The sequence below is a fragment of the Mugil cephalus genome, chromosome 2, assembly GCF_022458985.1.
Source record: "Mugil cephalus isolate CIBA_MC_2020 chromosome 2, CIBA_Mcephalus_1.1, whole genome shotgun sequence".
NCBI lineage: Eukaryota > Metazoa > Chordata > Actinopteri > Mugiliformes > Mugilidae > Mugil > Mugil cephalus.
Window position 1 is genome coordinate 4,903,975 of NC_061771.1, and position 22,795 is coordinate 4,926,769.

At 40.3% G+C, this 22,795-nt stretch overlaps 2 protein-coding genes across 3 annotated transcripts; both read left to right on the forward strand.

Moving 5' to 3' along the window:
* Window positions 1-1,445: 1,445 nt before the first annotated feature.
* Window positions 1,446-15,874, forward strand: slc24a2 (solute carrier family 24 member 2). Of its 2 annotated transcripts, none has more exons than XM_047578144.1 (10): window positions 1,446-1,776; window positions 2,807-3,915; window positions 10,227-10,256; window positions 10,483-10,594; window positions 10,922-11,008; window positions 11,627-11,706; window positions 11,856-11,993; window positions 12,257-12,346; window positions 12,971-13,137; window positions 13,253-15,874. In XM_047578144.1, exons 2-10 carry the CDS (start codon window positions 3,016-3,018, stop codon window positions 13,500-13,502), a joined length of 1,854 nt encoding a protein of 617 aa, XP_047434100.1. In that variant the 5' UTR covers window positions 1,446-1,776; window positions 2,807-3,015; the 3' UTR covers window positions 13,503-15,874. The 2 variants fall into 2 exon arrangements, with proteins under 2 accessions (XP_047434100.1, XP_047434099.1); XM_047578143.1 differs by having other exon boundaries at window positions 1,447-1,776; window positions 10,483-10,600.
* A 2,800-nt stretch (window positions 15,875-18,674) lies between these two features.
* On the forward strand, window positions 18,675-21,286 carry xpa (xeroderma pigmentosum, complementation group A). The gene is made up of 5 exons (XM_047576185.1): window positions 18,675-19,078; window positions 19,168-19,273; window positions 19,906-20,071; window positions 20,648-20,765; window positions 20,863-21,286. Exons 1-5 carry the CDS (start codon window positions 18,796-18,798, stop codon window positions 21,015-21,017), a joined length of 828 nt encoding a protein of 275 aa, XP_047432141.1. The 5' UTR covers window positions 18,675-18,795; the 3' UTR covers window positions 21,018-21,286.
* The last annotated feature ends 1,509 nt before the right edge of the window (window positions 21,287-22,795 follow it).

Consider the following 22,795-nt stretch of genomic DNA (forward strand, 5'->3'; position numbering starts at 1 on the left):
CGTATCTTCTGCCGTCACTGAAATTTGAGTTTCCTGCTTTTTCAAATCCAACCTGTAACAGATCTAATTTATCACTGTAAAACATGCATGTTATGAAATGAAGCTGAAGCAGCAACTGGTGAACTTTTTTTCTGCATGCCTGGAGACTTATTTATATCTAAAGTTGTACATGCCGTGTACTTCAGCCAACCTACCAGGAGGTTTCGGTAAGCTCAGGTGGTTATGTAACCACTTTAGTCCTTGTCATTTACTGTACATAGGCCCTAATATAGCAGTTACAGCCCAATTACAGACTGAGTGCAGGCTTCAGAGCTATCTGCACCAGTCTCCTCAGTTCACAGCAGCGCCTATATGACACGGTCTGTAAGAACAAGTCGTTTTTGCACTTTTTTTTTTGTCATTTTCCACATGTGAGAGGATCAGTGTTCAGAGACAACCTGGAATATACAAATACATGTAAATAAAAACCCTAAAACTTCATCTCAATAAAACTAAATCAAAAGCTCACTTGTGGAGCTTTTCAGTGGGGAATCAAGCCAGGTGTTGACCATCAAGAGCAACATTTAGCTTACAAGGGAATGTTAGCAGTTGTATCTATTAACTATGCTCTGGTTTAATTGGATGAACATGCAGTTGGAGGTGAGAAACCATGTTTAGATTTAGTTACATTTAATCCTGGCGTGCATATGTGGTTCATAGTGGCGCTGAAATAGAAGACAACATTTTATGAATAATTTAGTTAATTTAAAAAAAAAATAAATAAATGTATATTTCAATTTTTAATCCCTGAAAATAGTTTTATTTTTTTAATTGATTCATTTTCTCCTTCCCACTACCCGCCTCTCCTCGTCCTTCACACACCTCCACACTACGCTCTATGACTGTACGCTATATTACAGATTAGAACAGGCTGCTTGGACTCACCTTCAGGTGACTACTGAAGCTTACAGTTCTCACGTGTCAGCCCTGACCTGACTTGTATGCACTCATGCACTCATGCACCCACGCGCTCACACACAAACACAAACACACACACACACATTCAATAAATCACCCCAAAGCTTTGCTATCCAAACATTTGTTTTTACACATTGTAAATTCATTTTGGTAATTTTAGACCCCATCTAAAAGAGTTAAAAAAATGAAATAAAAAAATTAGTTTAATAATGGTAAAGGACTTGTTGTAAATGAGTTGTAAAACTCTGTTGCTTGTTTCTATTTTAATGCCAAACCTTAAAGATGTGAAGCTTAAATATGTGTGAAAATGATACAGCATCTGTTCTGAACTTCGCTGCATAACAGAATAATTGGGCTGTCAAGGGCTTTGGTGCAGGGCTATGATCTAATAGTACATTAGGCCTCAGTGCTATCAGCTCTAAGCTCATTGTATAAGACCCGTTTGCTTGGGTGTGGTGGAGATGGGACGAAAGTATGCAAGGAAACACACGGGGAGGGTGGAACTGGAGAGAAGAAGGAAGGAAGCACTGATCTTTGGAGATATAGAGAGAGGACAGGGGGGAGGAGGAAACTAAAAAGAGGGGGACACTAACACGGAGGGAGGGAGGAGCGCCCTCTCAGCCTGTGTCTAGGAGCTCCACCTCTGCTCAGAGAGAAAAATCTTGCTGAGGATTTACTGTTTGGACCTTCAGACTGAACACTGACCGCTCGGGAATTGTCCTGGAGTCAATTTACTGGAATATCCCCTCAGATTCTCCAGACCTGACTAGCTGCTACCTGCTGGAGTCATTCCTGCTGAACAGGAGATTTCCAAGAGTGGTATGAGAACCAAAAAGTTACTTTGTGGGCAGTTTGTGTGTATGTGTAGTCTTCACTCCAATGTCCTAAAAGAGTTCAGATTGGCTCTTAAAGTGTTTACATTGTGCACAGCAGAGGCTTGAGCTTTGAAAACCCTTTAAATCGTGTTTCCAAAACGTTGCACTGTTTCATGAACTAAGACACAAAAACCTACAAAATTTGTAGTGTTTAATTAATTAAAACCGTTTTAAGGACTCTGGGGTTAAGTTTGTGGTTTGTTTTGCAGTATCTTTCATTTGTTACTTGATTTTGGTGTCTACTCTCTGACTTTAGGCAGTATGCAGGGTGTGCAGGACCCGAGGTTAATCTAAGTATATCTTCTCAGAGATTAAATAGCTTCCTAATGAGCTTTCACTAATGACCAAGCTGCAGTCAAAAGCAAATTCTCACAATATGTTCTCAGTACAATGTCAAGAAGGAACCCACAGTTTTATCTGAACCAGTAATAATACTTTAACCGTCATATGTTATGTCCAATTCACATCATATTGTCGCTCCAGCTACACAGTTATGTTTTCATTTCTCCTAAAAACCTCATGTTTGAACGTATAATATAGCTACATGATCTGGGCTGATTGGCTGAAACATCATCAGTCTACACAGCTATTATTATTCAGACTTATAAAATAACATCAATGAACCTAAAATAAAATTCAGTCCGGAGCAGGTTTGATGTAGATGTCATAATCACATGAAGCTGTGGAGAAGCTGTGTCATAGGCTGCTGTTTTGAGTTTATACAACAACTGTTGTCTTTTGTAATCGGCAGTTCAAATAAAAAGGTCTCCAAATTATACTGAAGTAACACACCCAATAAGACCTGTAGGTGAAGAGATGACAGGAGTGGGAAAATGCCAATATACTGTGATTTATTTACGTCTTTGTGGAATGGCTACTCAAACTGTCATTCTATATGCTGATGATTATAACTTATTTTATATGTTATATGCTTTTGGATTCTAACTTCTCTCCCTGTGTTCTGTCTTTGGCAGTGAGTAATATGAGGAAGCCTTTGAAGGGGCTTGATCCTGGAATCAGACTGCAGGGCTTCCATTGTGTTTAGACCTGGCAGCATGCAAACAAATCGGTGAACCGCCGCGGCCTGACAAACCCCCGCCCTTGTAGCCACCAGCGCCAGCAACGCATCTTTGGGGGGGATTCCAGACACTTCTGATCTGCCTAACAACCTGCGCCAAACACCATGGATTTCATACCCATAAGAAGTCGAGAGATGTTAGCAGACCCCAGCTCTGCTCCTCTCCTAGACCCTCACAGCAGCAGCAGCACCAGACAACACTACCAGAGCGTCAAGAGAAAGCTTCGGCCTGGCCGGATTTTGGGCTTCATCATCAGCATGGTGGCTGTCTGCACAGTTTCCTCATGGAGTGCCTTGACACTGCTGCAGTCAGCTGCTGAGGGCTCAGCTGATGCAGCGGTGCCCCAAAGAACTCTTCTGCAGCACTACAACCACTCAGAAATACACAAGGACATACCAGTGGCCATGGCATCATCTGATATAGAGATGAATCAAGGGGACTACCCAGCGGACTACTTCACTGTGGAGGAGAGACGCCAAGGCTTTGTGGTGCTTCATATGTTTGGTATGTTATACATGTTCATAGCCTTAGCAATCGTCTGCGATGAGTTCTTTGTCCCCGCGCTCACTGTCATCACAGAGAAGCTGGAGATCTCTGATGATGTAGCAGGAGCCACCTTCATGGCAGCTGGTGGCTCTGCCCCAGAGCTCTTCACCTCTGTCATTGGTGTCTTCGTCTCCCACAGCAATGTGGGCATTGGCACCATCGTGGGATCAGCTGTCTTCAACATCCTGTTTGTGATCGGGATGTGCGCCCTGTTCTCCAGAGAGGTGCTGAACCTCACCTGGTGGCCTCTGTTCAGAGACGTATCGTTCTATATCATTGGCCTGCTCATGCTCATCTATTTCTTTTTGGATAATGAAATCACTCTGACAGAGAGTGTCAGCCTGCTGCTCTGCTACACCTGCTATGTGACATTCATGAAGTTCAATGCCAGCGTTGAACTTTTCATCAAGACCAAGCTGGGCAGCAACCAGGTGGACGAGCTGGAGGCTGCACCAAAGGTGAGCACAGCTTCAGTCATCCATCCATCCATCCATCCATCCATCCATCCATCCATCCATCCATCCATCCATCCATCCATCCATCCATTCATAACAACTGTGTATTGAGTAACATTTAACTTTATCTTCCCTTCAGTCCTCTGAATCTCCCCTGAAGTCTTTATTTAGTTCGCTTCATTTAAACCAAGTCAGAGAGGAGATGTATGTGCGTGTGTTAATAATTAAATAAAACATGCTACACCAGAACTATTTCCAAAGTACATCCCATATAATGAACACCACTGCCTCTATGACCAGTGCATTGGCACATGACGTTTATTGAAATGGTGGTGTTTTTTGACAGTTTTTTTTTTATTATTATTACTAGAGGGAGTCATGGTATTTCTTTTTCACAACAAATAAGATATTAGAGAAATCAAGGCCACTGAGCTTGACGACAGTTAATGGTCCTGTTTTGGGAGTCTGAGAGGGACTTCAAACGACCAGAGTCCTGAATCAGCTGCATTCTGCCAGTCAGCCTGATCCTGGTCTTCCCTTTTAAAGGATATAAAGGTTTACTTCAACATACCAACCACCTGTGGCTCAGGCAGCTCCAGACACTCAGCTAGACTGCAGCCTCTTCGTGCTGACTAAGTCCATGAGCAGGCCTCATCTTCTGTTTCTACTTTAAGTAACTAAGCAGAGTCCAGCAAGGCTCTCAGAATAGAGCTGATGTAACTGAGCTTATCAATGCTCCCACTCCATCTGGATTAAGATGCTGAAGATATTTTTTGCTTAAATATTCACGAAAATTAAAGACTACGTTAATCTTTGGCATGTATATGTTTCAAAAAGTACATAATCGAATCAAACAAACTCACACTCATCACAGACACCACCTCATGTTATTGAACACTTGCCTAAGAGCAATGTTAAACTTTTGCAGTGATCAATTTCAATATCGGGTTTATCCATCCACCTGATATGACCTATTTAGCAATAGGAGCCAGTGAGACATGACAATGCAAAGTTGCCAAATCCAAAATTAGTCCTTTTGTTTGCTCTTGTTGGGGAAAAAATGTCAAAACCTAAAGTGATGATACGAAGACGAACAGAACAACTAGTCCAGAAATCCCTGTAGCATTTCCCCATCCTCATATGTGCTCTCTGCCATTCAACTTCACCTCTCTGTGTTCTGGCACTGGGGAAATGGCCAGTGTCTGGTGACTCTAGACGAAGGGTAAAGCTCATTCAAGCTGAATTTAGTTTCAAAGCATCTATGATGATTGATGATTGCTAACATGAACTGCATGCGTCTGGATGGGGTCGGATGTGGCTATTTTCTTTCCCTAAAAGCCTCGTGCACAGTAAGAGTGACACTGACTGGATATTTATTACCAGTACTAATTAGTAAAGTGATCACTTCATGTCCGCCAGGAGTAGATGATGCTGAGATTAGCTTGATGGTGATTACAAAAAACATGTGCATAAAGTCAGAGATATCTAGGAAGTACATCACCACCCATCTCCTTGATGATGATGAAGCTTTTGTTGTTGTTGTTGCTCTTGTTTTTTTACGTCTTTGTCTCCGTCTTTTGTATGTTGTGTCTGTGTGTGCAGGTGGAGTCAGATCTGTTATTCTCTGATGTTATAATCACATACGGTTCTCAGGTGATGGATATTCAAATGGCTTTAGGCTAATCTTAGAGCAGCTTGTCTGTAGCCCTGCCTGATATCACTCATCACCAGTTCTTCAGGGACAAATACAGTGCAGTGCTGCACATGATCCCACTGGTCTTATGCCAACACAGTCAAAGCCTGTATACAAACTGTTTAGATAAATAGTTGTTAATAGCTAGAAACTAAATTGAGTTTTTCTTGCTAAATAATTTTATTTAGACAGGTTGCAGGTCTTAAAGATGAGCCCGCAATATTGGTAATTGTAAACAAATGCTCCCTAAGGAGCAGGACTTTCTTTTACTCATGAAAGACTCCATGAAAAGGCCTGTAAAATCTATTTTTGACCGTTTTCAGGGTAATTCACCTTAACGTGATAAAACCTTTGAGCAAATGAATTTCCGTGTCGATCAACCTTGTTTGCAGACATTGTCTGACGGCGTCTGTGCCCTTCTGGGAATCAACTGTTCTTCAGGTCGCCTCACTGCAGCCTAAGAACAGCTTTTCTCTTTCTGTCATCCAGCTCTTGATGTCCACCTGCCTTGCCCTTATGTGTCGGTAGCAGCTAAATAATCCCCCAGGTTAATGCTCTCTGATCCCATTAGAGTCACTAATAATAGTCAGATGCCTCCTGGGGGAGCAGGAATCAGAATATCACTGGGACAGTTAGGCTGCCAGCTTCTTTTTGAGCCTGAAAGCTGACTCATAACATAACATGGCGTATACTTCAAGCATAAATGAGGATGCTTCCCAGGTTTGCACTGGTGCATGTGTCGCTTATTTGGTCAGAGAAGGAGACAGGAAATCTGCAGGTTTGCTGGCTGTTGGCACTAAAGACACCAATCCGCTCTGATCCCCTTATCAACTGCTTACCTTCAGTGACGACAGCAAACATGCAGCCAGCATACTCTTCTCCACTCTCTGAGGAGCTATCAAGAAATATTAGTTTATCAATTGTCCTCTTATAAGCGCATGTTTCTGCACCAGATCACACAGAACAAGTGTCCACAGTCCCATCTAAATAAGAAATCAGGATCTTTTGGGAAGTAGTGCATGTTAAAATATTTTCTAATATTCATGGAGTTGAACGTGCAGGCACTAGTCATGTGAGTTTCAAGTGTGCACAACCTACCGATGTTCCCAATTCAAAACTCTTTCCAAAACTGAAACACCAAATGTCACATTGCCTCTGTTTTAGCTTGCTTTTTGGGATATACCATGACCATGCTAATGCAGCAACTGATGAAACTGTGGGTAAAATGAGCCTTGGTTTGGGGGATCTGCTGACAGTTGAGTAGAGACAGAGCTGTTTCACAGCACCGTGCAATTGTGAGGGCTGCTGCAGGATTTCACACGCAGGCTTGAAAATTACCAGTCTAAAAGCGGTGATCTTTCTGGATTAATCCCGGCTAAGTCCCACAGCTCGGACAGCCAGGTTGAGACCGGACAGAGAGAGAGAGAGATGGGGGGAAGCAAAGACGTTTTAATAATTTGAAAACAATTATGAGTCTCTTTAGAGACTGGATAATAAATAAAAGTGTGGTGCAAATAGGTCAGCACTTTGCATCTTGGCTGTCTCCCTGTATCTGCAGCTTCCTGTCTGGAGGCGTGAGATCACTGAACTGGAACAGTTCAGTACAAAGTGAACAAACTATCAGGAACTCATAGTCTGCTTGTAATGACCAGATAGACTTATGGTATTGTCATTCACAGTTTGCTTGAATACCATCAAGGTTTGCACCAACGACTAAATTTAATGTCAAGAAATGGCAACAGAGCAACTCAGAAACACTCAAAATCACAACAGTATTTTTAAACGGTGTTTTGTGCAATGCATGTTACCTAAGAATATAAACTCCTCAATAATATGTATATATATATATAATATAATATATAATACACAAATAGATAAGGTAACCAGACAATGACGGGGGGTAAATGATGACATATGGATGGAGTCACTACATTCAGTTCATACTGTATAAAGAGTGTGGTGTGTCACACCTTATACACACATCCATGTGACCTTGGTCTCATCTCATCTGTCCCATCTCATAAAACGGAAATTGATATAAATGACCTAACATTGCTAAAATGACGTCTCTCTGAGTTGTAACAGTTAATGTCCCTCTTCATCATCTCATTCTGTAACTCGTTCTCTATGTGCTTGGCTTATCCAGCTGTTACATCCTCATCCTTGTTATATATATTTTTTCTGCTGGATTTATTCATGAAAAAACGGTGTAGTGTATAGTGTGTGAGTGTTTCCAGAAAGCAAGGCTTCAATTAGAGTTGAAAACGGGTTGGGTTAAATAAGGGGAAATGTGACATGCAATCCCAAGGAATTCCAACTGCAGTATAATACATACATATTACAAACAACATATATATATATATATATATATATATATATATTCTATTATATTTAGAATGCATGTGTGTAGAGAAAAAGGCTGCTGGATGGGGTTCATTTTGGCTTGGTGATAGCTTGTGTTATTTAAAGTCACACCTTAAATAACACGTCACACTAAATTAAAATCTACCGTGGCAGACTGAAGGTTAAACGTGTCTTTTGTCCTGAAGCAGGTCTCATGAGCCGTGTGAGCATCAGCCAGCATGAACTAATTCCTAGCCGACCTCTGCTCTGATCAGGATGCACAAAGACCTTACGAGCACATGTCCCCTTTGTCTTTGTTTTAAATTTTAAAGCGTTACATTTTTTTCAGTTTAAAAGTTTACATTTAAAAAGATCTGTGTCAGAGACATTAAATCAAACACGGTTTCCTAACTCTGAGTTTCAGCTGAGTTTGATCTCACTTTATGTGAATGTACCACAACATTAAAAATGATGAGCACCTCCTTAGCTGTAGCCACAGCTGACAGGATAAAAACCATGTCAGTAAGACTATTTAATATCTGGACTGGACGCAGATGTAACAGGTTATGTCTTTAAATGACAAAAAGGAAACCGTCTGCCTTGGTTCAGCTGCCGTAACAGCAGCAGGTGTCTTGTCAGATGTAAGCTAAAGGGATTATCTGCTCAAACTCCATCTTGACGGGCAGGTTCGGCTTCATGAAAATGTGTCAACAACAAACCGTCCACCTGTGGTCGCCTGTGTTTGTATTTCACTCAGATATCACTTTAGCTTGTCTTTTTAGGTTCTCTTTTAGGCATTGGTTTTCTTTATTGCCAGCTAAAACCTCCCCTTCTGTGATGTAACTGCAGTTAGTTGTTTAGTGACTGAGTTTAAATTGAAACATTAGTAAAACACTGGGTGGACTATAGATAACTTTACATACAGCTCTGTTGAGGTTTTGCTTGTCTGGGAATAAAATTCATTTAATTTCTACAATAGCATCTCTTATGAACTCTTTAATACAACTTATCTGTCAAGTGGTTTCCTATGTTTTCAGTCATGGTTTCTGCTTTTACTCCATGTTTTATTTTTGGCAGATGTTCCTATCACATTTTTCATTTTAACTGATGTCGTCTTTAAAATACTGTGTGAGCTTTCAAGACCCTGCACAGAATATGCTGTGATTTTAAACAGGATTTTAGTATATATTCAGGTATATATAAATATATTTAAAGAGGGGGGAAACAAGTATGGAAATGTTTTCATCCAAATCCCTGACCCCATCACCAAGCCCTTCCCACTGGTGACATCTCACGTCACATCTGTATTTTCACAACCCACCACCACAGTCTCCGTCTGTCCCTGGCGGAGGATAGGGGACTGTGTGTGTCTGTGTGTATTTCTATTTGTGGTGACACTGCTGTGCTGTTTACTGTATGTCCTCTGAAGAAACGGCTTTGCTTGAGATGAGTGTATGTGTTGTTGCTGTCATGATAAAGGAGGACCTGGCTCCGTCGGCCCGCTCCTAGCCTGAGGGGGAGTAAAGAAGGAGGTGATAGTGGCGTCACAGAGGATCTGGACAGATACCGTGGGAGTTTATCACTTACCACCACTTAATGTGTAGTATGCAACAAAAATAAATTAGATTTTGCCTCTTCTAGTTGAAATGCGATTGAATGACAAATTGTGGGGCAAAAAATAAATAAATAAAATATGTAAAAGAAAAGGAAAAACGAAAAGAATGTAACAAGCCTCACAGTCATTGTTTTACAGTACCTTTGGACTAACTGAAGCTCAGACCAAACTCCTTCTTTGCTCCTCTATCATTTCTTCACTTCTATTACCGTCCATTCCGTTAAGCGTCTGACTTTCATTTTTATTTTTTATCAAAGTCTCATTAAAGAGTTCATATTTATCTATATATATATATATATACATATTTATCAGTTTGACTGCAGCTATTGTAGTGAGACAGTAGACGTGATGGAAATGGAAAAAAACAAACTCGATCCTCAGTTCAAAAGCATTAACCTTAACTTCATATGTACTATACATGTGTGGATTCATTCATTTCTTTGTTCCTTCCCCTCTTCTCAGTAGTTGGAATGCACTCCAATCGAGGGTCACTGACACAAAAAACCTGAGTAGGATTATAATAAAGGCCAAACAAACAAACACCGGACATCATTTTGTATGTGCTGGATTGCATAGAGCAGGCTGCATGTGTTTGTGTTACTGAATGTATTACAAGACATCCCAGACCGAATTCTAATTTTTCTGTTGTGTATTTCCCTAAAGGTAAATGCAGATGATGAGAACAAGCTGACGGTGAGTCCTGCATGTGCTACGATTAAAAGTGGTTTGTGCTGCATATGACATGTGAGAGTAGTTTCAACAGGCAGTGATTGAACTGAACTGCTTAATGTTTTTTTTTTTTTTTTGTCTTAAGAAATCGTTTAACAGTTGTGAGATGATGAATTAACACATAAAAACTGAAGAATGAAGATCCTATTTTCCATTTGCGTCCACCTAAACATTTGTGTCTTTGTCACAGGCTAAGCCGAGGCTGCAGAGGGAAGGCAGCTGTGCTTCTCTGCACAACTCACTGATGAGAAACAGCATCTTCCAGCTGATGATACACACTCTGGACCCGTTGAGTGACGAAGGTGTGGGTGAGCAAAAAGCAAATGCTCACTGTAACACGCACAATGAAATACAAAACTTTAGATATATATGATAATAGGAGTTGTGTTGCATTCCTCCATTTCTGGGTTGTGTGACACCAAACAAAATTAATGGTAAACAGTTCATCAAAATGTGCCTATTTTGGTGAGTATGCTGTTTAAGGTGATGCTTGCCTTTCAGACGTGACGTGATGGGAAGATGTTTTTTTTTTTTTTGGATACATTCATTCAACCACTTTCCACACTGTGCCACTTCCAATTTGCCAGATCACATGCTAGTCTGATTGGGATGTTTGTTTCCCGTTTCAGGCCGCTTCAAAGAGAAGGCGTCGATCCTTCACAAAATGGCCAAACAGAAGTGTAAAGACGAGACTGCCAGTGCTGCCAACGGTGTTGGTGAGTGATGAATAAAGGAAGTAAAACAACACTGCAAAGCAAAAAATAAATACATATTCGCATGCAAGGTCATGAAATTTGTGTCCAAAGAGAGAAAGGTTGCAACGACACTGTCCCTGTGATGACACTGGGAGACTGAGGTCAAGGAAGGCCCAGTGTAAAGGCAACATACGTCCCCCAGAATCCCTTACATCATCTACTCTCACCCTTACTGCAGTCAGTAAAAGGGTCCCAAATACTACTGTATCTGGAATGAGCATCTCACAGAGTGTATCGTGTTTCTTCAATGTACAGAGAGGAAGTCATCTCATTCAGCCATTTTTTTAAAGAAATAACAAGGTGGGCCGACTGACTTCCATATCCTGGAGATCTCTCTTTTTTGCAATAACCGAGCCCAACATAAGCGCTTGCTGCAGTCGTGGAGGGAGAGTCAGCCAGAGCATCCTATTATTTCTCCCATTTATCTGCTTCTTAATTAAAGCAGTTGTTATTGTCAGTCGGTTTATCTATATATGAAATTACACTAGGACGAGGACGAGCTAAAAAACTAGTCTTTAGCTTGCCTCTGGAACTGTTTTAACTCAGTTTTTCCCCTTCTCCTTTTTTTCCATCCCCAAGCCGCTAAAAACATCCCCAACAGTTCAAATGTTGCAGTTGAAGTCACCCCACCCATGAACGGCGTTGCAGGAGGAGTTGAGGTATGGCTCGTAGTGGCTTCCCTTTCTGCGTTATAATGTCCTCCAATCAAATCAAACATTTTACATTTTTTGCAGAGGTGAAACGACTTTTTTATTCTGCCATAACAGCAACATAATTAGGAGGTATAAAGCAATGAACTCATTCTCAGGGTGGTGAGGAAGACGAAGATGAGGACCAGCCTCTGAGCCTGGCCTGGCCCGAAACCAACAGGAAACGCTTCACTTACCTCTGTATCCTGCCCATCGTCTTTCCTCTGTGGCTCACGCTGCCTGACGTCAGGAGAGAGGTGAACGCACGTTTTTATGATACAGTGTAGTGTTCCGGTCGTCTGCCGATGTTTGAGACTTCATTCAGCAGTATGCGCCTCCCAACTTGTTAAATAAAAACAATGTGGATATGTTAGCTTCTACGCTAAACACACTTTCTTATTCATGTTTGTGTTTTGAATCTGCTACACATCTGAATCCCACATTTAGCGTTTAGATTATGTACTATGTGTATTACCAGTTTATTGGCTAGGGTGAAACTGTTTTTTATTTTTGTTTTCAGAGTGCAGAAAAGTTCTTCGCCATCACTTTCATCGGCTCCATCTGCTGGATTGCCTTTTTCTCCTACTTGATGGTGTGGTGGGCTCACCAGGTATGTCTCTCTCTCTCTCTCTCTCTCACACACACACACACACACACACACACATACATGTGCAGGCTTCAGGGTGTTTAATGCCTGACTATGGCAGATAATCCCAACTAATCTGCCTTGATCCACAGTCAGATCAACCTGTAACGCTCCATTACAAATGCAAAGACAGGGCGGATGAATGAAGCGTGATGTACAAGGTCACTGCTTTTTTAATTCCACAAAGGTTCCCAAGCTGTTGTGAGAAGTGGGATATAAATCAATCAATACAAATTTCTCATTGTACTTAAGCCCTCGCCTTGCTGCTCTAAGCTTTTACTATTTATCAGTGGATCTCACTGTCTAAATATATTGCCTGGGGCACATGATTTACCTAAATGGCCGTATCAGTGCATCAGAATGTGGGCCTTACCTACCAGTCTCTCCTCTGACCTTGTGCAGTCGGGACTGTCAAAGGAAAATGAAGCAAACAAAAGGAAATTAAGTAGCTCTTTCAGCAGACAACAAACATGCGGCTCACTGTAGTCTTTTTGTTACTTAAATGTGGCTCAGTAGGTGCATACAATGTCCTTGTTTATTTGATCTGTAAAGTGATGCAAAAATCATCTGACTTGTCCTTCATTCCAGGTTGGAGAGACTTTCTGGATCACAGAGGAGATCATGGGTCTGACCATATTAGCAGCCGGGACTTCAATCCCGGACTTGATCACCAGTGTGATTGTGGCACGAAAAGGCCTGGGTGACATGGCCGTGTCCAGCTCTGTGGGCTCCAACATCTTTGATATCACTGTGGGGTGAGTCCGCCAATAAACTGAGAAACAATAACAGACCGGTCTGTTTTTTTTTTGTTTGTTTTGTTTGTTTGTTTGAGCTCAGTTGACCCCTCTCTGTTCTGCCCTCTCCCTCCAGGCTGCCATTCCCCTGGCTCCTCTACAACATCATCAACGACTTCAAGCCGGTCGAGGTGAGCAGCAATGGCCTGTTCTGCGCCATCGTCCTCCTCTTCCTCATGCTTATCTTCGTCATCTTGTCCATCGCGGCTTGCAAGTGGAGAATGAGCAAGTTTCTTGGCTTCCTCATGTTCTTGCTGTACTTTGTTTTCCTCATCGTCAGTGTCATGCTAGAGGACAAAATTATCGTCTGCCCCGTCACCGTCTGAGAGCATATCACGTCGACTTCCTGTTGGAAAGCGAAGCAGTTGTGCTGATAGCAACCATGATTTACTATAGGAGAGCAGAAACGTGCTCACACAGATACAGACTGTCGCTTATCTGTCTCACATGCACACGGTAGAAGATACACACATACACACAGACATATAAATGCTCACACATACACAAGCTGTTGATGTCAGTTAGGCAGAGGCCGTGACTTATATCAGCCATTCAGATTCAGGTGACTGCATCACATCTGCTTAACACTGGCAGAAAGGCCTATCTTTATTTAAAAGATCTTATGCCACCCAATAGGAAAGACTCTTTGTACCATGTGACTACAGTCAGTTGCCACTATTGCATGAAACCTGCTGAAAGCAGCTGATGGAAAGTGAAAGCAACCGAGGATGGAAACGCAACTGGAAGGTCAGAAGATTCTATTTGTGTTTTTGTTTTCCTACTGAAGGACCATGTGGCAGCATGAGAAGCACATCCACGACTCATGCAAGGAGCCAAGTTAAGCATATAAACTGAATATGGAGGCTCCACAAGACTTTTTTTTTGTGGTTTTGTTTTGTATAAGATGCGAGCGGAGCTCTGGAGAGATCAAGAAATCATGTCATGGCAAAGAAGAAAGGGCCGAGGCGACACATGAGTTCGACAGCCGCTTGATAGCTATATAGGACATGTGTGTCTTTTTGACCACAGACGACTGACTGTTAATGGATGTGTTTAAAAGCACAGTTTAATGTTTGAAGTCAGAAATTGCAAACGTATATCACATTCATAAATATATAACGATAGGATTGCTAACTAGTCTTCACAGATTAAATTGGCTTAGAATTTGAATGCTTACATCTGTATAATCCAACTATTTTGATCTGATTTTTCTGAGCATCACTTTCTCTGTTCTGGCTGCCTTCACCTGCACCACTTTAGAGAGAGGTTACTTTAGTGTCCTGATGATGCAGTTTGGTCAAGGAATGGTGGAATAAAGACCTGTATTCGTCTCCAGAGCTGTACTCTTACTTTAGGTGTGAAATGGGATTGTTCAGCATCAACAGGTATCACTGGGTTTCTTCTGTAATGATTTGGTGTAAAACAACTCATGTACTGTAAAACAACAACACATAACGCTTAGTCCCTCTGTGTGTTTTATCAGCAATTGAACACGAAACGCTACATTAAACAACTGAACAATGATGCAATAAAGAAGAGTGTGTAGGTGCAAAAATCCTTTAATGTTATTCCAATGTTTCTCCAGAAGAAGCAAGTCAGTGTTTATGTTGCCCATCTTGTCCTCATCAATCACACGACCTGTTGCTGCTGTTTTCTGGACCTCTGATGAAGTCCAGAAACACTCTTTTTTTCACTCTCTTTCTCTCTTTCTCTCGGGCTGATGGAACACATCAGATCTGATGCAGTAATTACATGTTTTCTGTTCCCAGAGTGTACGTCCATCATTCATTTCCTCATGCCAGTTTTCTCTGTTAAACATATAAAGTATAACCAAATGTCAGTCTTTGAGAAATGCTCAATAAAGTTACTTTAGATATCCCTCCTCTGCTTTTTTTTATTTCTAGAAGTGTAACAGTTAGAAATATTTTAAATCAATTCCAATTCAGCATTAAATCAGCATAGAAGAAAAATATGTGCAACAGATGACGTCCTGCTTCAGTGGCTTTTAGAAATTTTATATTCAGCTGCAAAACCTTGGTGAGGCATTTCAGTCACTTTAAAGTTCACTTTTACTCAGGTATAAATTTGCATTTGTGTTTCTTTTGTTTCATTTTAATTATAGACTTTATCTGATTTTTCTGTTTGAAAATGAACTTCACTTCTACATTTGAAAATCATATTCAGTCCATTTTTTTAATGTAAGTTTCACATTTTTGTCCAATTGAATTTAAAATTGATTGAGATTGACTCTGAACATACCCCCCCTCTTTTTGCGATGTCAAAATGTGTGTTTGCTTATGTGTTTATATGTAAAAAGAAATTTGTAAATTCTAAATCAAGACATACAGAATGTAAATGTAAGCTCCTGTATGCAGTCATAGTCAACACATACAGTAGTTTATGAAGCTCAGTCCTCCTCGGTTCAGATTTAGCTTTTAGCTAGCTTTTTTAGTGCTGTTTTGATGGATCATATGAATGAGAGGAATGTATGTGTGAACAAGTGCATTTAGAAATGATCATAACAATTCACCCTCAACCCGTTTAAGGTAAAATGGTTTTGTATGTCTCTTATGTGTTATGCAAGTATGGAATCATATTCATATTCTACTTGAATCATGTATTATACTGTAAACATTATATATCATTTAACTCTGTATAAAATGTTATATGATCAAATAAAAGAAGACTTAAATTTTCAGTATTGGTTGGAGTTTTCTTTGAAGAAAGAAATAGAGGACCCATTTAATTTAGCTGGATTATATTTGCCACTGACGATTGAATCCTCAATGTTGATTCACTTAGTTGCAGATTAGATGCCAACCTTGAGCTGTTTTGGTACAATTTTATTTATATCGCATTAACAACACTCCATACTGTCTGAAGATTCTTCACAAAACCCAGTGAATGAAACTGGTGGTGAGGGTGAGTAAATACTCCACTTTACCAGGAAAAAGATGCCAGATATAATAAAACAGCATCAATACATATACACAAACAACACACAAGTTACATGGATGATTTATGTCATGGTTATCATCATGGGAAGAACCCGTAGGGATATAGCAGCATAACTTAATACTTAAAAGTACAGAGTAGAATCTTCCTCCCAAACCCCAACTGAGAGTTAGTGGACCAGTGATTCTAATTTTTGAAGGTTTAAGGACCATAAATAAACCTACACTTTGAAAGTGAAGGCATCTGTTGGGTTAATATGGTGCTATGAGGTCGTTGAGACGTAATGAACCTTGATCACTCAGGGCCCTGCATTAAGGAGAATGAGTTAAAATGATATTCTTCACCAGGCAGGAAATGAACATAAGCTCAAATTATTAGAGAGATATGATCTCATATGCAACATTTTAGTGGCCTGGAAGCCAGCCCAAGTCTCTGTAGGTTGTTTATTTGTGGAATTATCCAGTTATGTTTTCTCTGTATCAGATGAAACATACTCCATAGTGAAATCTAAATGGTGCCTTGCCAGTCTTATCTTAGAGTTGCTTAAAAATAGCCAATAGCCTGATAATGACGAATTACAGTAGTCTAGCCACAAAGTAATAAATCTACAAACTACATTGCTACAAAAAAAGAGTTAAAGAAATAATTTGAAAAGACAACAGATCTCAATGGGGAACAATTATCATGCTGAATACCTACACTCATATGGACTGAGTAATGTGTTAGGAATGAAACAATACCACATTTGATGGAAATGATAATGATCAATCTACATCAGATTGAATTCAAAGACTTGCCGGAAATCCAAGTGAAGAAAATGATCGGGCATGCTAGTCCACTGTTGAAATTTCATTGAAGGAGCTCAAAATGATACTAAATGAAGATAAATATTTTGTACTTTGTATGGTTGTTAGCAATGAAGGTTGTTTTATTTAATTTCTATGAAATGAAACACTGATACTGAATGTCATTTGCATATCTAATGAAGTACTTAAAGAGTCAGTTAGCTCTTGAGTTTCCTCAGCCCACTGATCAGATTTGCAGTGTCATCTATCAGGCTGTGATCTGCTTTACTTTGACACAAGCCTCTTATACAAGCATGAGTGGCATACTGCCATGACCATCATGATGCACCTGAGATTAACTGGACATCTGAGGATAACCAATAAAGGACACACTCAACATTCTGCTTTCTATCTGTCTTCCTGTTCTCCGACTCCTGTGTTCCACTGACATATGAGAACATTTCCTCGTTTTAGCTAGCTGCTGAGGAGGTTAATTCCAGCACTAAATTGCAAACAAGTCAAACTGTTTCTCTGATTCTCTGATTCTTATCCAGTGTTGGATCACACTGGCAGGGGGATAAGCAAGGCCTTTGCCTGCTGTCATTGTGCCAGGTGTCCCTCGGTAACGTTGTCTCTGTCCTATTAATGGATCTTGAATCCTTTCCAGGTAGATGAGATATATAAACACGGTACTCTGGACCTGTTCAGACCTTGCATTGCCATCTGATCTGGGCGATCACATTAAAGATAGGTTTGAACACCCACAGGATGCACTGAAATTACATTTGATCTGATCTCTGACCACATTTGAAAGTGGTCTGCTGACTAAACCTCCACTGATTGCTTCTGAAGCAAAGGAGCAGTGATCTATAAAAAGTGAGCCCAGCCACTATTAAAGGGACACTCATTTATTCTGCTTGATTAATAATTACGTTTTTTGTCACTACTCAGAAGTCATGATCATACATGAAGGTTGGAAGGGCATCTCTGATGTTCAGCTACGTCATTTCCCTTCAGATTTTTACTCTACAACTGAAGAAATCACTACACAGTGAACCTGCTTTGAAAATAGCCACAAGTATAAGATATGATTAAAAAGCACTACTTTCCTTTAAGTGGAGGAATAAAAAAAGAATACAATGTTTTGGGTGATGTTATGCTGATGGTCTAACTACTATAAACGTTATGCCACCAGCTTCTTTGTTAAATTTATTAGATCTCAACTCTATTATTGTGCTGTGACATGTACTCAGTACTTTTGCTCCCCATTCATGTTTTGGAATGACAATAAATCATCATATACACATTCAGTCTGGCAGGATATAGAAACACAGGTTGGGATTGGGAGGAAAGTGAACTGGAACAGGAAAGATGAAAACATCATCACACATCTGTGAATCACTCATTCGGGTCTTAGTTACAGTTTACATTAAACACCAAACAGGAAAGTCTGCACAGTGCAACCAACCAGAAACATGTAAATCTTCATTGCACGGTATAAACAATAATCATCTTGACGTCATCATCGTCATTGAGGTAGATTAAGCATTGTGATTTATTATCATTATTATTAAGACCACAGACAGAGCGCGAAGATACTTCATAATATTTTTAAAAGAGCCAAATTTAGATAAAAGATCGCAGTTCTTTCTTTTTCTTTTTAAATATTTTGCGCTACGCTTCAGTCCAGTTGGTGGCGGTAATGCAGCTAAGATGGTTTGCCAACCGCCATTAAATCAAAAGAAGAAGAATCAACCGGAAGCATGTAGCTGTCAGTTTTGTAACAACACTCCACACTAGTCTTTGTATGGAGCCGAACTGAACTGTTTATGGTGACTTCTCAGTTTGCTCTGTGTTGATCGCTGTTTGATAGAGCACCATGGAGCCCCCACAGTCAGAGGGAGTGGATACTGCGTGTCCCGGGCCAGAACAGAGTCCCAAACCCGAACTTTCGGCAGCGATGCGGGCGAAAATCGAGAGGAACCGGCAACGGGCGCTGTTGCTCCGTCAAGCCCGACTCGCTAGTCGTCCTTTGTCCGCTGTGGAGGGCGCTACATCGGCCAAAGTCTCGAAGACCATTGACTCCGGTGCCGGCTTCTTCATCGAGGAGGAGGAGGACGGGGAGACAGAGCAGAAGACCAAGAGAGTGGTGCACCAGCCAGGTACGTGAGTGACCTGAGTGTGTATGCATGCATGCAGCATGTACCTGGGTTTTGACAACTGCATGTGTGTTTTTGTGATTTGTTTTCAGCTCCCGTTATTGAACCAGACTACCTCCTCTGTGATGAGTGTCAGAAACCCTTCATGGACTCGTATCTCAGCAACAGCTTTGACCTGATTGTGTGTGACAAGTGCAGGTACACACAGACGCACATCTACAGGCTGTTTGTTAAATTAAAGCATAATCCATTCATAAGTTATTAAAAATGTTTGTGAAGTGAGTTTCTGAACTTTTTTTTTCCTGGACACTAGCTTATTCTTAACATTTTCTACAGGAAATGTCAAAGACATGTTCTTCAGGTGTTTTGTGGTTTCTGTTGTGTGACACAAATTTGTACCATGTCTTGATTGTTATTTAAGAGTGAGAGCCCGTTTCCTGTAATAATGTTATGGTACATTATTGTGCCATATCTTCATGAAGTTCATGGTTTTCAACAGTAAGTATGATTGAATTGTGTTGTGTTGTTCTGAGACACTTTTATTATGACATTTTAGTCAGTGTGCTAGGCTCCCGCTTTTTAGTGTTTAATTCATTCCATAATGATCATACTTGAATTACCAACTTTTTGATGAAGTGGCAAGTGTCAATCTGATGGTGCAGCATCAGGTAGTCCATCCATAAAAGAATATTATTTTACATAGCCCATGTCTGCACCAATGCAAGACAAGATTAATAGAAATACTTGTTTGTTAGCATTTTATTTTCTAAACATTTTGATGCTTCAAAATCTTCAACCTTCCCCACATTAACTCACTCTTTTCTCTTTAGAGACAACGAAGAGAAGCACAAGCTAATCTCCAGAACAGAGGCCAAGCAGCACTACCTGCTAAAAGACTGCGACCTGGACAAGAGAGAGCCTCCTCTCAGGTTTATACTGAAGAAAAACCCTCACAACCCACGCTGGGGCGACATGAAACTCTACCTTAAGATACAGGTGTGGAACTGTGTGCGTGGATCTGGTTTAAGGATGGGTTCATTGTTACCTTAAATATATTTTTAATTCGAAAAGATTTAAATAATATAGACAAGTGTATAAATGTAAAAGCGTGCAATAATGGCTGATCATGCGGTCCAAAGATACAAGTAGCTGCAGTAATCCAAGTTTTCATGAATATATGAGTATGTTTTTCAGAGTACCATTCAAACGTTTACTGACTGACACTGACATGTGCAAATGTTAATACATTTGTTGGCGGACTAATTAAACAATTGGCTAAAAATTACAGAGTGATTCATTATTTTTTGATATGCTAGTTTTTAATGAATAATTCAAATCTGATATTTTCCCACCAACAACATAAAGCAGTCCACAAGTAAATCCTTAAAAATCCTTTTTTAATTAAATTTCTTTTTTTTTTTAATTGTTTAAACTCAAACGTGTAAAGCCATTAGACGTGTTGTAGACAAATGTTGAGAGGTTACCGATCCATGAACAGTCCAGATTAGTGTTGAATAGGTCGGTGAAACAATTAATGTGCCTGTGAAATGTTTGTGTGTGTGTGTACTCCAGGTAGAGAAGAGATGTATGGAGGTGTGGGGTTCAGAGGAGGCTCTGGAGGAAGCAAGAGAGACGAGGGAAGAGAACAAAGAGGTGCAGAAACAAAAACGCTTCAACAAGAAGGTTAAAGGTTGGTAAACTGTTTAAACAAAAAGTGTCAAATGCCAAATCGATGGAACTTAAATAATATTAGTAATCAACATTGTGTGTCTGTGTCTATACTTTAGAGCTGCGCAGGGCGGTGAGGAGCAGTATGTGGACTAAAGACACCAGTGTCCATCAACATCAGTACGGACCAGAGGAGGTGGTGGATCCAGAGGAGGACCTCTACAAAAAAACTTGCACCACCTGTGGACATGAACTTTCTTACGAGAAGATGTAGCCATGCATTGACTGTTGCAGATTCAAATGACTGGGACACCCAGATCACATTGGGTAAGGCGGTGGAATATGGAGTCCGCTTTATGACTGAACTGATATTAGCATTAAGAATAAAAGTCCATGGCCATTTTAGGAAAAATGAACTGTACATTTTGGGGAAAGGGGTCCATTTTTACACAAAAAGTGTGTCTGTTTTCAAATGTCCTTACAGATATGTATTGTTATGTCTTTGCACTTGATGATGATAAATAATTGGTGGTGTATTCTTTTTTTCTTTGCTAATTTCTTAATTCCAGTGACAATAATGAGATTTCACAAAAATGTGCTTACATCTACATCTTTCTTATATTGTTTATAAGGCCTAAGAGTAAAATTCTTTGTAAAATTGAAAAAAAAAATTAAGTCCTTTATTTTTCTATAACCCTTTTGAGGTTAATAGGTAAAAGTGACTGTTAATGACAAAATATTGTCATCTCAAACAACCCAGTTCATGTGTGCCAGAGTTTGATTTTTGATCAGGTTACACACATGTTAGAACATGCATAGTTTCACCCACAGGATTCCTGAAGAACATATTTGATGGTCAGTGTTAGGACTCTGGTCGTCGCTGTCGCTAACTCCCAGCTAATTAAAAAATGGGCAATGAAGTGGTGCATGTGTGAAACCAGCTAGTGAAAAGATGATGCAGAGGAAAATGGAGAGCAATCTGAGATGTCAACCATATATCACTCAAAGAGGATTTGTCCTTGACTTATGCTTGACTTAATCATTTAAATAGGTGAGTTACGTAAAGATCCAGCCAGCTAGCAAGGAAAGACGTATGTACTGATGAGGCATAACATTTTGACCACCTTCCTAATATTGTGTAGGTCTCTCTTGTGCCTCCAAAGCAGTTGTGACTGATCAGAGAATGGACATGGACCTTCTGAGGGTGTCCTGTGGTTCATTCCACAAATAGCCTACATGAACAGTTTAGGATCTAGTGAATTTGGAGGCCAGGTCAACACCTTGTGCTGTTCTCCATGTTTTTTTGTTTTGTTTGTTTTTTTGTTTGTTTTTTTGTTTGTTTTTTGTTTGTTTGTGTATGTCTGTGTCAGGCTGCATCCTGTCATTGTGCCATTGCTATGGGGTGGGGATGTAATGCCAGGTCCAACCCGCGGGGGTTGTTGTCATTGGGCAAGATGCAGGGTACACCCTGGACACTCACTTCATGATACTGGCCTGTGTCTGTGTATTTTGAACTTGGTTTACCTCTGCTGCTTCCATTTCTCTTCTCGTACACTGGTTCTCTAAGCTGAACAGTCAGTTGGTGTGATCTCCCTGACCAATTCAGTATGCCGATTTATCTGAAAAGCCTGCAACACTGCTCCAACTAGTTCCACCAGTACTGGACACAGCACAAAATCTAGGGTCAAAGATGCTCATTGGCTGTCCAATGCCAAGCACTAGGATCTACTCTGGGTTCAGTGTCCAAAATATATTTAACTTTAAATCGTGCTGTGTATCCTTAAATTGCATATTCATTAATACACAGGACAAGATGTTACAATCCCTTGTGCCATGATCTAAGGCAAAACTCCCTTAGAAGTCAGGTCCAACTGGACAACCAACCAGCAGACCAGTGGTCAGCTACTAACTATGTCAGAAACTAGTTAAATTAGTCTAGCCACAGAAATAAAAAAAATAAAAATAAAAAACACCAGCTAATTACACCAGCGGTGTAATTATATACACCAACAGTTGGTAATAGAGATGATGGGAATACAACTACACTCGACC